This window comes from Haliotis asinina, chromosome 16 (assembly GCF_037392515.1).
Source record: "Haliotis asinina isolate JCU_RB_2024 chromosome 16, JCU_Hal_asi_v2, whole genome shotgun sequence".
Lineage (NCBI taxonomy): Eukaryota > Metazoa > Mollusca > Gastropoda > Lepetellida > Haliotidae > Haliotis > Haliotis asinina.
The window spans coordinates 10512205-10526736 of record NC_090295.1 but is presented as its reverse complement, the minus strand read 5'-3'; the positions used below and the strand labels follow the sequence as shown (position 1 = coordinate 10526736).

At 39.0% G+C, this 14532-nt stretch overlaps 2 protein-coding genes across 2 annotated transcripts in view; one reads left to right on the top strand and one right to left on the bottom strand.

The window, feature by feature from the left end:
* The window catches only part of LOC137268288 (ER membrane protein complex subunit 1-like), a 28285-nt gene extending 15926 nt beyond the window's left edge, over positions 1 to 12359 (bottom strand). The window contains exons 1-12 of the mRNA XM_067802833.1: positions 12250 to 12359; positions 10831 to 10955; positions 10291 to 10356; positions 9363 to 9465; positions 8253 to 8284; positions 6716 to 6806; positions 4374 to 4532; positions 3700 to 3808; positions 2522 to 2686; positions 2128 to 2199; positions 981 to 1076; positions 186 to 279 (exon numbers count right to left, since the gene is read on the bottom strand). Coding sequence (XP_067658934.1) covers positions 186 to 279; positions 981 to 1076; positions 2128 to 2199; positions 2522 to 2686; positions 3700 to 3808; positions 4374 to 4532; positions 6716 to 6806; positions 8253 to 8284; positions 9363 to 9465; positions 10291 to 10356; positions 10831 to 10955; positions 12250 to 12344 — 1207 coding nt within the window. The 5' untranslated portion in view covers positions 12345 to 12359. The remainder of the gene's footprint in view (positions 1 to 185; positions 280 to 980; positions 1077 to 2127; positions 2200 to 2521; positions 2687 to 3699; positions 3809 to 4373; positions 4533 to 6715; positions 6807 to 8252; positions 8285 to 9362; positions 9466 to 10290; positions 10357 to 10830; positions 10956 to 12249) is intronic.
* A 37-nt stretch (positions 12360 to 12396) lies between these two features.
* LOC137268285 (activated CDC42 kinase 1-like) overlaps positions 12397 to 14532 on the top strand; it is an 85035-nt gene continuing 82899 nt past the window's right edge. The window contains exon 1 of the mRNA XM_067802831.1: positions 12397 to 12545. The gene's annotated coding sequence lies outside the window, so the exon portion shown is untranslated. The remainder of the gene's footprint in view (positions 12546 to 14532) is intronic.

The window sequence follows — 14532 nt, the reverse complement described above, 5'->3', positions numbered from 1 at the left end:
ATAATAAATGCTGAGAGAACACTGACAGAAGGGGACATATTTCAGTCACTCCTCCATCAGTGATAGGCTGATGTAATGAGTGATGTTTTACACTGCTTTGAATGATTCTCCAGCAATTTCAAGGCAAAGGACACCAGAAATGGGCTTCACACACTGTACACATCAATGGTGAGTCAGTCACTTACCTGATCTAAAATGAATGGTGTAATCTTCTGACGTGAAGGCAACTTTACAGGACATTCTCCCATCCTTCTTGCGAGTAAACAGCAGCCCATGTAACTGTGGAACAAGAACTGAAATCAGGACTTGTGCCAGATAATACAGAGTTCTCCTATATATAACTATAACTATATTTTGAATAAAATATATACAAAACAAGAAACTCGTTTTTCTCTTGAAAACCACCTGTGCAGGTGCTAATGTCACCCCCTGACTTCAAGAATCCAACTGTATGGTTTAGTGTTAGGACAACTCAGTGATTGATATCATGAACATTGATTTACAGTGATATGCATACAAGCAAGTTATCAGATCCATCAAGTAATCTCTATCGACAAGTTTATGTTGCATGCTTGTGGCTACTGACTTAACAAGGAAGATATAAACAATCAATCAATCTTAAAGCTCAAAGAAACCATTCTACACTTTGGGGGTAACACATGAAATGTTTATATTAGAATATGCATGACTGGTCACACTTATTCATATGTGAAAAGATAAATTCAGAATGTTTTCCTAATGTGATAGAATTAATGGATAATCATTGAAAGATTTTCTCATATACACTCTGATCGTTTTATGAATCAAACATGTTTTCATTTGAACAATTCTCTTTGAAGCATTTTGAGGAAAAGTGAACAAATCTGAATCTTATTGCCTCAAAAGTTCATTAGGTGAATGACAGACCCTAATACACAGACCATGAAATGTTCCATGAAACAAAAACATGACAATTTAGATGAAGTCTAGCACTATCTGACCATATCTGGATGTCCGTGAGTGTTGGTGAAAGCCATGGTCTGGGCAAGGTCAGCAATCTCTCCCCAGCTTTTCATGTCGTACGCTGTCAGGGACAACTGCAACAAATACGACTCAACATATACAAACTGCAACTGAATCATTGTTTCAGGACATTTTTTGTTCATATGCAGTAGATATCACTGTTGCAATAAAATCAGACCAGGCCTGTATGTGAGGTTGTTGGTGCAAGTGGATGTTAAAGTACAGGCGTCAACATGACCATAGTCGTACAAAGGCATTTTTTGACACAGAGACCATGATTGATTGATTGATTGATTGATTGATTGGAGTACGATTTATGCCACTTTTAGCAATATTTCAGCAATATCATGGCAGGGGACACCAGAAATGGGCTTCACACATAGTAACCATGTGGGCAATCGAACCCGGGTCTTGGGTGTGACGAGTGAACACTTCTACCACTAGGTTAGCCCACTGCCCACATCTCTTTGTGATTCTCCACATATTTGCCTTGATTTGACAACCCCTCCACAGGCTACAGAAGGGACCTATGATAGGTTTCAGAAGGTTCTACATGATTAGGTGATAAATATACTGTGTTGGAAAATCAGAGGTTTATAATGTGATTATATTCCTCTGAATGGCTTTGATTAACCAATCACAATGCAGTATTTACTAAAGTCATGGTAGAATACAATATAAATACAGGGCAAGTATCAAGATACTAACATTATTCTGCTGAATGAAACTAACGAATGTAACTCATGAAAAGACTTGAGGTTTAGGCTTATTTCCCAATCAACAAGAATTTTAAAGGGACTTATCCTGACATAGACCTTCAGAAAGTTTATTGTGTAAGTTTCAGGTGATTCTAAAGAGCACAATACGTAAAAAGACACAAATATATTACATGACAGAAGCAGGCCACAAGGCTTCATTCCTATAGCCAATCTAAAGCAACCTGTCTTAACGTGGATCCTTCGAGGATTCTTTGGTAACATTTTGGCAAAACTAGATTACATAACCCTGACAGGGCAAGTGGTTTTCTGATGATAAAATTATTTAATGATAGGAGTTTGGGATTTGGCATCAAACGGTTAGCCATGTTGGCAAGCGGGGTGTGTCTGGGCTGTAGCAGTCTCTCACCTCCAGGCCAGACCTATCCAGTGTAAGGAGGCAGTCTCTGTCTCCATGATATGTAATCTGTGCTGATGAAGTCTGGAAAACATATCATCATCATCATCATCATCATCATCATCATCATCATCATCATCATCATCCTGTAATAACATCTCACATCAATCTCTCTATGTTCTTCATCCTTATTATCATCATGATTATCTTCATATGAACATGATAACCCTTACTGCCGTCCTGGTAACCTCAACAACATAACGAAGTTTACAACATTGGGGATAACAACAGCTTGTTTACTAAACAGAGGAATGTTCTGATGTAGATTCTTGCACTGTTATCAAGCTGTGACAAAGCATATTGAATTAAATCTACTCTTCCCTCATCTTCAAAATGTCACACCAACCTTGGGTAAATCTTTCACAACTTTCACTCCAGTCTTAGAAACTGTGAGCACTGCCATGTGGTCTTTGGACACTCGTAGAATGACCTCTGACCTAGGGTCATCCGCACTAGGGTTGACTGGACTTGACTGGACTTGGGTGAAGATGCTGGCTTGAAGACTCAGATCCTGAAAAGTTGAGAAATGCAGATGACTGTGAACATGATACGCACCAAGTTACTGATAACATATCAAGACAAATCTTCCTTTAACGGTAATGTCAAGAGAATTCAACATTTTCATTTAACTGAATCTGCTCAGGGGCAGGGCTGCAACGATTCGCCCAGACATCAAATCGATTTTCGATATTGGAACCTTGATTCGATCATTTCAATTTAATTCATCAGTCAAGCTAAAACATCAGATTTCGTTTATCTTTCAGAGTTACATTAAGTTGGCATTTTTAGTGTGAAATCCATCGTCAACTTGGAGATTTCTGAAAACGAAAATGCTCAATGGTGATTAACCTGGCGTTAACCACATATGCTTTATTTCAGTGCTTGTAACAGCACGAGTCTAAAAATTATGTTCTTGCCATGTGGAAACAAGTGAGTATGAAAACACTGCCAATGGTTAATGAAAATCAAAACAAAGATGTCACAATTTGATTTTCAATGAATTGAATGCAATTGTTGCAGTCATTGCTTGGAAAAAATACTGTTCTTTCACTATAAAACAAATGTTAGCAAAACTTTCCACACTGGAGTGAGTGAGTATGGTTTTATGCCAATATTCCAGCAACAGCATGGTGAGGGACATAAGAAAAAGGCTTCACATATTGTAACCATGTCGCAAATCGAAGCCCAGTCTTCGCTGTGCCGAGTGGATGCTTTAACTACTAGGCTACCCAACTGCCCTTCTAGATTAAAAGACCAATAATCTACGTGTCTTCATAAGCTTTAATAACATTGCCTTCAACAACATCCAGTTGTGTCCAGGACGACTGACATGAAATGAAAGATCAAACTGATGCATGTTGTACACATCTGCAATAAATATTTCAAGTACTGTCAAGTGTGTCAGCAGATGATCTGAAATGCCAAGGGAGACAACTGTGCACGGTGAACAAGGCACATCATGTTTTTTTAACGTACAGAGAACCTCTGTTCAACAATGGTCTTCACACCACTTGTGACACCTACCTGTAGAGACTGGGGGGTGAATGCCTGGCCGACTGTCAGAGGTAGGGTCTGGAGAGAATGGGTTTCTGGTCGGTAACACACAAAGTACTCTTCTCCTGATATAGTACAGCTGCAAAGAAACGTAACTAATTCGTGAGAGAGTGAGTGAGGATGGTTTTGCATCGCTTTTAGCAATATTTCAGCAATACCATGAAGGAGTGTGGGGAATAGAACCCGGGTCTTCGATGTGATGAGCCAACACTTTAACCACTCGGCTACCCTGCCACCCCCAAAACTAATTTGACACATATCATGATACAAAGGTCATGATAATGTGCACACCATGATAAGTAGAGATTATCATCCTCCCTGTTCCATACCTTGACCTGTATTATCCTGGGATGCCCTAATCTGATTGACGCTGTTGCGCTTAGGTCAGACATAGGTCGATGGATGATATGGGACCACTTAATACCAAAAACACAAGAACCTATCATTGTAAAAACCTTTAATACTCTAAAAAAATATTTCACTCACGCACTCAAATTTTATTCAACAGTCTAAAACGTCATTTGCACATTTGTTCATTCATTCTTGGTGTCGAAGTAGATCACCAGGTGTCGGATATGTTCGTATTGTTTACCTTCATCCGTATCTATTCACAATTATCAAACATGTGCTCCATCTTCACATACCTTGTCTCGACTGTGATCCACAGAGAAGGAACAGCTCGGTGAGATTTTAGCTTCCCTCCCTGCCCCACGGTTACTATGGTAACCTTAGCCTTGGGGGTCACGCCCACCAGGATGATGTCATGATCTCGACTGGCCATATGCCAGTAGTCCACAGTTTCACTGAAATATCAGGAATGATCTGTTTGACTTGCATTTTGGAAGTTGATGAGTAATAAGAAAGGCAGGACACTTTATGGCCGACAGCTTCTTTATTCTGTGTTACAATTTTGACAACATTAGGCAGTCCCTCCTGGATTACCCAATTCTGCGGTTGCAGAAAAAATTGCGGAATTTACCTTGCCATGCAGAAAAACATCTTGTCCGCGGAAAATGTACTTAAGTGCAGAAACCTTGCAGAATCTACCACTTTTCTGCCGTGGAATTTGCTCATTTTAAAAAGTGAGTGAAAACTGACTGTCAGCCGAAACGAAGAGTAGAGCTAATGTCAAAAGTAGGTTGGTTACACATAACAAGAGACATCAGAAGATGACATATCCCCCCGGCCCCTACGTTTGAAAGGACAAATAATCTGAGAGTTACTCATTGTTTTTTTGGACTAAGTTTGAATTGTTTCCATGGAATTCGTGGAAATTATAAATGCCATATATCTGTAACCAGCAAAGTCACAATTTCAAGATCTGTATCATATATCTGCCAAGATCTGTTGAAAGATATGAAATGGTTTTCGAGTTGTGCTCTGGGAACGAAGCCCATTTGTCCATTTTGAGACTAAGTCTGAAACGTTTCCATGGAAACCAAGGAAATAATAAATCACAAAAACCTGTACATAACAAAAGGCACCACTTTGGGGTCTGCCACATATATCTACCAAGTTTTGCAGAAAAATATTGAACGTTTTTTTAGTTCTGCTCCGCAAACGAAGCCCATTCCTATATTTTGAGACTAAATCTGAAACATTTCCATGGCAACCAAGGAAATACTAAATCACAAAAACCTGTACATAACAAAAGGTACTACTTTAGGTTCTGATTGATATATCTACCAAGTTTTGCAGAAAAATATTGAACGGTTTTTGAGTTCTGCTCCGCAAACGAAGCCCATTCCTATATTTTGAGACTAAGTCCGAAACATTTCCATGGAAACCAAGGACATAATAAACCACAAAAAGCTGTAAATAGCAAAAGGCACCACTTTGGGGTCTGCCACATATATCTACCAAGTTTTATAGAAAACTATTGAACGGTTTTTGAGTTCTTCTCTGGAAACGAAGCCTGCCCCACCACTAGACTAACACCAAAATGTTCCATGAAAAAACAAAAAAAAATAAAAATGGCCAAACTCTGTAAATAGCAAAAGGCACAACTATTGGTTGAGATCATTATATCTATCAAGTTTGGTCTAAAAATATTGAACGGTTTCTGAGTTCTGCTCCAGAAACAAAATTATTACGGATGGACGGACAGACGAAGCATCAACTATATCCCCATTACATGCCAGGGGGATAAAAACCCATGAATGCAGATTCACATCGTAAGTGCCAACATCAATCAGACTAATTTGGGCTTAGGAAATTCCATTTCAAAGTAACCCAATTCAATAAAGTAAATTGTTAAAAGATTATGGTGGAAACCTTTAGACGGTGATGTCTTATCCACATGCAATATTATGCGATATGAGAGATGTATATCTTCGAATACGTCCCACGTCATCATGGTAACATATCACATGGTAATTTCAGCCTATCAGATTCAACTTAATTATCTCTTGCCTGGAGTTTTCACAATGGTGTCAACTGTGTGATAGGGCTGCAACGATTCACTTTGATTCATCAAAAATCAAATCAGACATCTAGTTTTGATTGCTGATCACTGTCGATTTGATATTTCAATACCTATTACAGTATTTTCACACAGAACACAACATAATATTGACTCCAACTCTAGCAGTCTGGAGCACTGAAATAGGGCAAAGTGTAATTGGTTGACACTGGGCTAATTATCCAATATGAAAGGTTGTGAGAAGACATCACCAAGTTGATGATGGATTTCATGATAAAAAGCCAACTCTAGGAGTTAAATGAAACCAGTCAATTTTACATGATTGACGAATCGAATAAAAACTGATTAAATTGAGGGTCCAAGATCACATACTGAATTGAACTGGGGTCTGGGTGAATTGTTGCAGCCCTTCTGTGAGTGAGTGAGTTTGTTCAAAATAATTGCCTCTGTTCACAGTAAAGTCATGTAGGCTACAGTCGTGTGACTATAACCTGGTGTTCATAGACTCTCCACTATAAAAGATGACTTATTATTATCGTTATTATTACTGTCTGAGGGTATTACCTGTTGGGGAGATCCAGTTCCCAGTCCTTGACGCCATCGGACACACGCAGAGCATACAGACCATGAGCTGTTGCCACCACAACATTCTCAGCTGAAACATACTTGGTAATGTGAGTAGGTGAGTGAGTTGGGTTTTACACCCCTTTTAATAATATTCTGTGGAGGACACCAGAAATGGGCTTCACACACTGTACCCAGGGGTATCAAACCTGGGTCTCTGGCATATCAGGGAACACTTGGCATAACGAGGCTCCCCTCAATAACATAGTAGTAAACCTCCAGGACACCCTTCCATCCAGCTCCTCCTGCTTTCTCCTACATATTTTCATTTACAACGCTGACATGCATTCAAGGTTGGGCAGTTGATGGTAGTTATAGGTACTGTAACATGTGTGATGTGACATAATTGAAAATTTTAACATAAATTGTACATTTATAAACTTATCCTATTTCACAACTTTCTCTTACTGCAAAGTATGGAATTCTCGATATATCCAGGGTAAATGTTCCGATAAATCTCCACTATACCCTGGATCTATCTACAGATAGGTAGGCTGTTGACGAACCAAGTGACCAATTGTGTCAAATCAACTAAAACTAAGATTTAAGAGGTTGACCTCCCACCACCTAAGCCTAACATATTACCTAATTTAAGGTCACGTATCTATGTATCGTCCCATTTTTTAATGGTACTTTTGTGGAAAATTGAGTATTGAAAAAATGCAAACCATTTTCATTTTATTTTTCTTCCTGAGCAACCAAAGTTTAAAACACATTCTAATGAACTTACGTAGTTAAAATAGGGACCAAAAATAAAATCACCAAATGTCACTCTTCGCCAATCTGGCAGGTGAGTTACCTCACCACTGGAAGTGGCCATGCGTAAAAAAATTAAACTCTACAAGTAATGTTCAACCACTAAACAATTTAATCAGCTTCATTCATGTCTATACTGCACTTTTCTATCTTCAGTAGTAGGATAGAAATACTTTTTTGAAGTTCCTGTCCCAAAAATCGGACCATATGCATAAATGGGTTAATTTATCACCCTTAGGGAAGAGCACTTCTCAAACTGTCCCTGCAAGACTAGTGGGGATTGAATCGCCAGAATTTATCTTAAATTGCAAACAGAACTTTCATTTTCTTGACTGTGTATCTGTTTTCCCAATGATGTTTAGGGTGAAAACTGTCCTATAGAATAGAGCACGTCCATACTGTCATGTGACAAGAAGACTGATGATTCAGAGGTAGTCACCTGGGATATAAGTGGAGCATGCTGTGACGACTAGGAGGGTGATTAGTAAGGACAGGAGCAGGGAGTGAATGGCTGAATGGATAAGGAGGCCTATGGAAAAAAGTTTAGTCATTCCAATCAGTGTCGAAGTGAGACAGACGTTGTGAAAAAGGATAAGTTTAAAAAGTTCGTCGTTTTCACACATCTCTACGGATTGATTGAAAAACAGCTATGCAGATCTTTAGAACAAAATGGGGTGACAGTCAGGTGAACTAAAAATGAAATATAACAAAGAATACCCACCTTTTGAACGTCCTGTGAATACACCTGAGGCCCTGTAATAGACATTTCAGGGAGAATATATGGTTTATTCCAGCTATATGGTGTACCGCACACAGCAATACTCCAGCTATATGATGTACCGCACACAGCAATACTCCAGCTATATGATGTACCACACACAGCAATACTCCAGCTATATGGTGTACTGCACACAGCAATACTCCAGCTATATGGTGTACCGCAAATAGCAATATTCCAGCTATATGGTTTACTGCACACAGCAATATTCCAGCTATATGATGTACGGCACACAGCAATACTCCAGCTATATGGTGTACTGCACACAGCAATACTCCAGCTATATGGTGTACTGCACACAGCAATACTCCAGCTATATGGTGTACCACACACAGCAATACTCCATCTATATGGTGTACCGCACACAGCAATACTCCAGCTATATGGTGTACCGCACACAGCAATATTCCAGCTATATGATTTACCCCATATAGCAATATTCCACCTATATGGTGTACCACACACAGCAATACTCCAGCTATATGGTGTACTGCACACAGCAATACTCCCGCTATATGGCTTACCGCCAATAGCAATATTCCAGCAATGTGGTGTACCACACACAGCAATAGACCAGCTATATGGTGTACCACACATAGCAATACTCCATCTATATGGTGTACCACACACAGCAATACTCCAGCTATATGATGTTCCGCACAAAGCAATACTCCAGCTATATGGTGTACCGCACAAAGCAATACTCCAGCTATATGATGTTCCGCACAAAGCAATACTCCAGCTATATGGTGTACCGCACACAGCAATACTCCAGCTATATGGTGTACCGTACACAGCAATATTCCAGCTATATGGCTTACTGCAATTAGCAATATTCCAGCTATATGGTGTACTGCACACAGCAATATTGCAGCTATTTAGTTTACCGCACACATCAATATTCCAGCTACATATTATGAGTCAACCAAGTCAGCAAGGTTGAGTGACCAATCCCTAAGTAACCTCTTACAACAAGCATGGGGTGATGAAGATACATTCTTCTTTGCATCTTCACAGTTATAATGTATTATATTAAGTATTAACATGACATACCTCATGTTTGGTTCGGCCTTCAGCACAGACTCCCATGAGAGGGAGCCAGTAGATGCGTGCCAACCCCGCACCATCTTGCCACCTCCAGACACCGTTACTAGAGCTGCAACACAGAGACACAGATCACTAGCTTTTTGTGTCTTTTCTAAAGCCATAATCAGCAATATACCTTCACTGTCAAAGCCTCTGTGAAAGTCACTGTCTGTTCATACCCTTCCGCCATTGGAGTCTGGGCAATTTACACTTATCAGAGCTAGAGGGCCAAAAACTACTTTTCTTGTATGAAGAATCAAATCAAACATGATCGAACTGAAACTCAAATCAAATCAAGATTTGGGTGAATCGCTTCAGCGCTAATAGAATGCATATTATATATCATTGTAGGCTATACATAATCATTCCCTTGGGTGAGATAATAAGCTGCAATGACAAAGTAACCAGATTTGGCCATGTCTTGTTCTGTGACAAGAAATAAAAAGGTATGAGTTTAGGATCTCCCTGCATGTATTTCATAGAATGGCATGTGAGCGTTTAAGTTTTCATAAAAACAAAAAGTTAAGGTTTGAAGGAATTCTAAGGATATTGATTCAAATTCAGCCTATCCCAACACATCTAAGGGATACAACTCTGAACGGTGAACTGCAGCACCACAGAGTGATTATGGTTTTATGCCAACTTTTAGCAATTTTCCATAAATTTCACTGCAAGGGACACCAGGAAAAGGCCTCACCTATATACAAGTGAGGAATCAAACCCAAGTCTTTGGCATTATGAGCAAAAGCATTAATTACTATGCTACCCCACCTCCCCTATAGACAAATGACTTGTAGTTATCTCAAAGAAGACAATGGTAGTTCCAGAGTGATGTGTGTCACTATATTAGCAGTCGAGAACCAAGTAAATATTGACAGAGATACTGTAAACTCACAATTTCCCTGGTGAAGTACTGTGTCCATTTGACCTCTCTCGTCATCTTCAAACACCCGTCGCCAAACTGAGACATGACAAAGAGGATACTAACTGCTGTTTCATTATTTTGAGAGTATTAAATATATTTTTACACTATTGGATTTTGAAACTAACGTTACTAACATGTTGCTTGAGACACCTTCCAATCAGCATGCAGCAAAAGACATGGGTACGAGTTGCGAGTGAGATAATGCATGTCTGTATAATTTGTGCATTTTTCACTGAAGTACAGCTAATATATGCATAAGTATTGTTTCCATCCAATAAGAAAGGATGTTACACACATACATGTACATGAGTCAAAACTGATAGAGTGTATTAATACTATTATACACAGTATTAGTATACTGCTGGGTAATGATATCACTTCAAATGAACCAGGACTTGGTTACAGTATTCAGAGTGATTAAGTTTGCAGTAACACAGAGTTACATTTCATGATATCCTGTCGCTAAGTCACCAATGACCACAATCAGCATGTTGAGGATAAATCAGTCACCTATGCTTCCATTGTTGGCATGTATGGAGGCGAGTACGTTCTTCTCTGTAGAAACAAGGAGCTTCTTCCCACTAGATGACTGATCCCAGAACATGTACACTGGCTTCCCCACATATGACTGCTTCCTGAAAGAAACAAAGATTTATCATCATCATCATCATCATCATCATCATCATCACCACCACCACCACCCCACCCCCTTTACCATAAATTATGAGCTGTACCCTCTTGAGACAAAGTTTCAGTAAGCTAATGAGCAAAGAGACATAAGAACTTATTCTGTGCATGAATACTTGATATAGTGATGCAGTGTACAGAATGGATTACACACTGCACAAGTACTAATACTGTTTATTGGGAGGGTTATTGGTGTGAGATGTATACGTTCCCCTTTGTTTGAGACAGGTTCCCTCAGCTGTACATCATGAAGCACATGACCAGAAACCACAGTCATGTGATTGAAGCAAAGAGAGCTACTAGTGATCATACTAATTGGACAATCAATAGATCCCAGCAGTCACACATTAAAACACTGATCAACTGAATGGATGAAGGTACAGGTAATTGCTAGTACTTGATTCAGTCCTCCTCCATTGTCTGCCTCTACAGTCCTGCTTTCAACAAATATGAAGTCCAACTGCATTTAGCATTTTTCTGATGTTGGATGGCCTACACTGCCAGTTCTTAATTAATACAATTAGAGTGAAGAAAGTGAGTGAGAATTATAAGTACAGTTTTGCACCACTTTAAGCTATATATATTCCAGCAACATATAACAGCAATCTGCTGGGGACATCAGAATTGGTTTTGCACTTTGTATCCATGTTGGGAATCGAATCCTGTTCTTCAGCGTGATGAGCAAATGCAAGAAAGTTAAATTTTCATAAGGAATAGTGCACCTTGATCAAATGTCATGTTACTCAGATTTCATAATAAAATAGGCCTTATAAGTTCCCATTTTTATTGACGATTACGGGTAAGCCAAGTAACCTGATACAACGAGGTTGCGGGCATTATACTGGCACAGAGGCACGGATCAAAGGACGGAGGTGGGAAAAGCTAACACAAGCATGTCGATCATGCTTCACGATCTAGCTGTGGTCAGTCAACCTCTGATCATCGTCTACACTGAAAAAAAAACCCGGCTAGAATGTGCTTTACCGGGCGCAGCAACCTTTACGATACTTAGGGTTAGGGTTTGGGGGTTAGGGCTGGGCGTAAAAACACGCAGCACTCCTACTGCATCTATTACTATTAACGACATTGCATTAATCACATTTATGATTTATCCGAGATCAGTAAAATTGATGCAAAACAGCATCATCATCCAAGCGGTTATTTTCGATCACACCTAAATTAGGCCACGGTTGACATATTTGAGTAAAATAGCAACACTCTCGGGCACACTCTCATTCATACCAATCAAATTTTCCAGCTTGATCTTCATATAGACCAAACGCCGGTGCAATCAGCAACAGAAGTTGGCAAAGCTTCTTGGCACATGCAGCCGCCATGTTTGCAAATAAGTAAGGGGGGACAACTCTGTCGCATATTATAAAAAAGGTTGACTTCCTGTGTATTTGATATGGCGGTGCCCAGTTATGTGTAATCTGGGATAGGCTAAAGTTTACGTTACATGAACACGCGTGAATGCACTATGCCTCGTAATCACAGTCTTCGCAAATCAGTTCACTGAAGCACCCGTTCACCGAAAGGTAAGTGTGAGAAATGATTGCGAATGACCGAGAGTTTGGTTCAACTGTCAGATTCACATTCAACAGTTGAGTCAACTACATCTTCTCATTTAAAAAAGCAAATGTCAGTTCACCTGTAATGGCATGTATATCGTGCCTCCCAATGAACCCATGACAAGACACCATATACCGTCGACTTCTGTCTTGATTCCCATACAGAAGAAGGAAAATAGGTTTTGAATTACAAGTGATTTTACTGTTAAAAACTCAATTTAGCAGAGCGTTCATCCTGATTGTCATGCTTGTTTCATTCTGCCTGTCTATATCGTTCTTATGAGAAAGAGTTAGATTCTTCCACTCACTGTTTTCAACTTTTGAATTAATTTTTGAAAATATTTGTTATATCTAACAGCAGACTACAGCTAGACCTATGTACTTCCAATAGACCCTTTTGTCCTTTTCTGCCCCCTCCCCCCTCTCATTCAGACTCAATTAGGCTGTTTAATCACTCACAGAGCATTAACATTGTTAATTTAACTGTTATTGGTTTTGTCCTGTGTCATCAATACATGACATTCGAACTGGACCTTATGGGTTACTCTGAACCATCTACACAGAGGCTTGCATATCCTGAGAATTATGATGATTTATTGTTTATAACTATAAAAACTAAATTACAGTTGTGGTCATGACATCATGAATAAGTTGTTCCTATTGTCTTGTGTTTACTGACATGAGAATAAGTCATGGAAAGTTTGGAACATTAATTAAGAAAGAAGTCTTTCATGAAGAGTTTAGTTCTTTCAAAGCTTTTTTGTGCTTTTCTGTTTCAAGATCACAGTGGATGAAATACAAACTGTAAAACTTGTTGCCTAAGTATTTCTGAAGAATATTATTCATATGTTTTTCGCTAGGGGATTGTTAGGCTAATGAGCAGATAAATCATGTCTGTTGACAGGTTATATCTCTTATGTCAGCCTTGTTTATGGACTTTGAAGGGAGATAACTCTTCACAGACTTCTAAGTGTCTTCATGGTATTCAGATTGACATTTAAGGTGTTGAGATGTCACTACCTGTAACATTCCTTGCATCTTTCACAAGCTCAGAAATAAAGTATGAGCGTTCAATGTTTCATTTAGTTCATGTATCTCTATGGTTACTGTTGTAAAACCCTATTCATTCACTCCTGCTTGAAATAACTTTCTCATAAAGATTCTGGGTTAGAATCTGTGCCTAGTTGTTATTCATGCATGTTGTTAACTTGGTTTACAGCATGTCTTCCTAGCTCGATGGTGTGGATCAGTGCTCATAATATTGATCACTGCACTGTGTTTCAGATTCTATTAGTTACAGGCTGCTTTAATCATTTACATGAAATGCTTGTGTTAAATACAAAACAAAGAATTTTGTTAGAGCTACATGAAAGAAGTCATGGGAGACTCTTATCAGTGTTGAATTTGAATAATGTCAGGTTTGAATTATGAGCAGTATTTTCGTTAGCCTAAAGAGGTGTGAAAATCTGGAAAGGCAATGTGTTTTTGCTTTCTATCAAGATCTCCTATTATCTGGACTAATGATTAGTATGTGAATATTCCTAATTTTGAAAAAAAACCCACCTAACTCAGTTTGAATTGAAAAGAACCCCCAGTTACTTGAAGTTGAGGAACATTTGGATTTCCTTCATTTAATCATTTGCATTGCAGAAACTGCTAGTTGGCAAATATGTAGTTTAAGGATTGTTGGACAGACCTGGACAATAATGATATACACCAGTGTTTTCAGAAAGCTTGTGAACATAATCTAACGCTCTCAGTATTAGCTCTTCCATCTCACACCTGTTCTGTGTACAGACTGTCTCTACAGTCAGCTAGACCGCAGGTCAGTTTTGACCAGACTGTGGATTCTACTGGGAATACTGAATATCTGTAATGTAAACTCAGTTTATCTCAGATCCTTTAGGTTGCAGGTCGCATCGCTATGGTTATGTGATACAGTTTTAAGACGAGC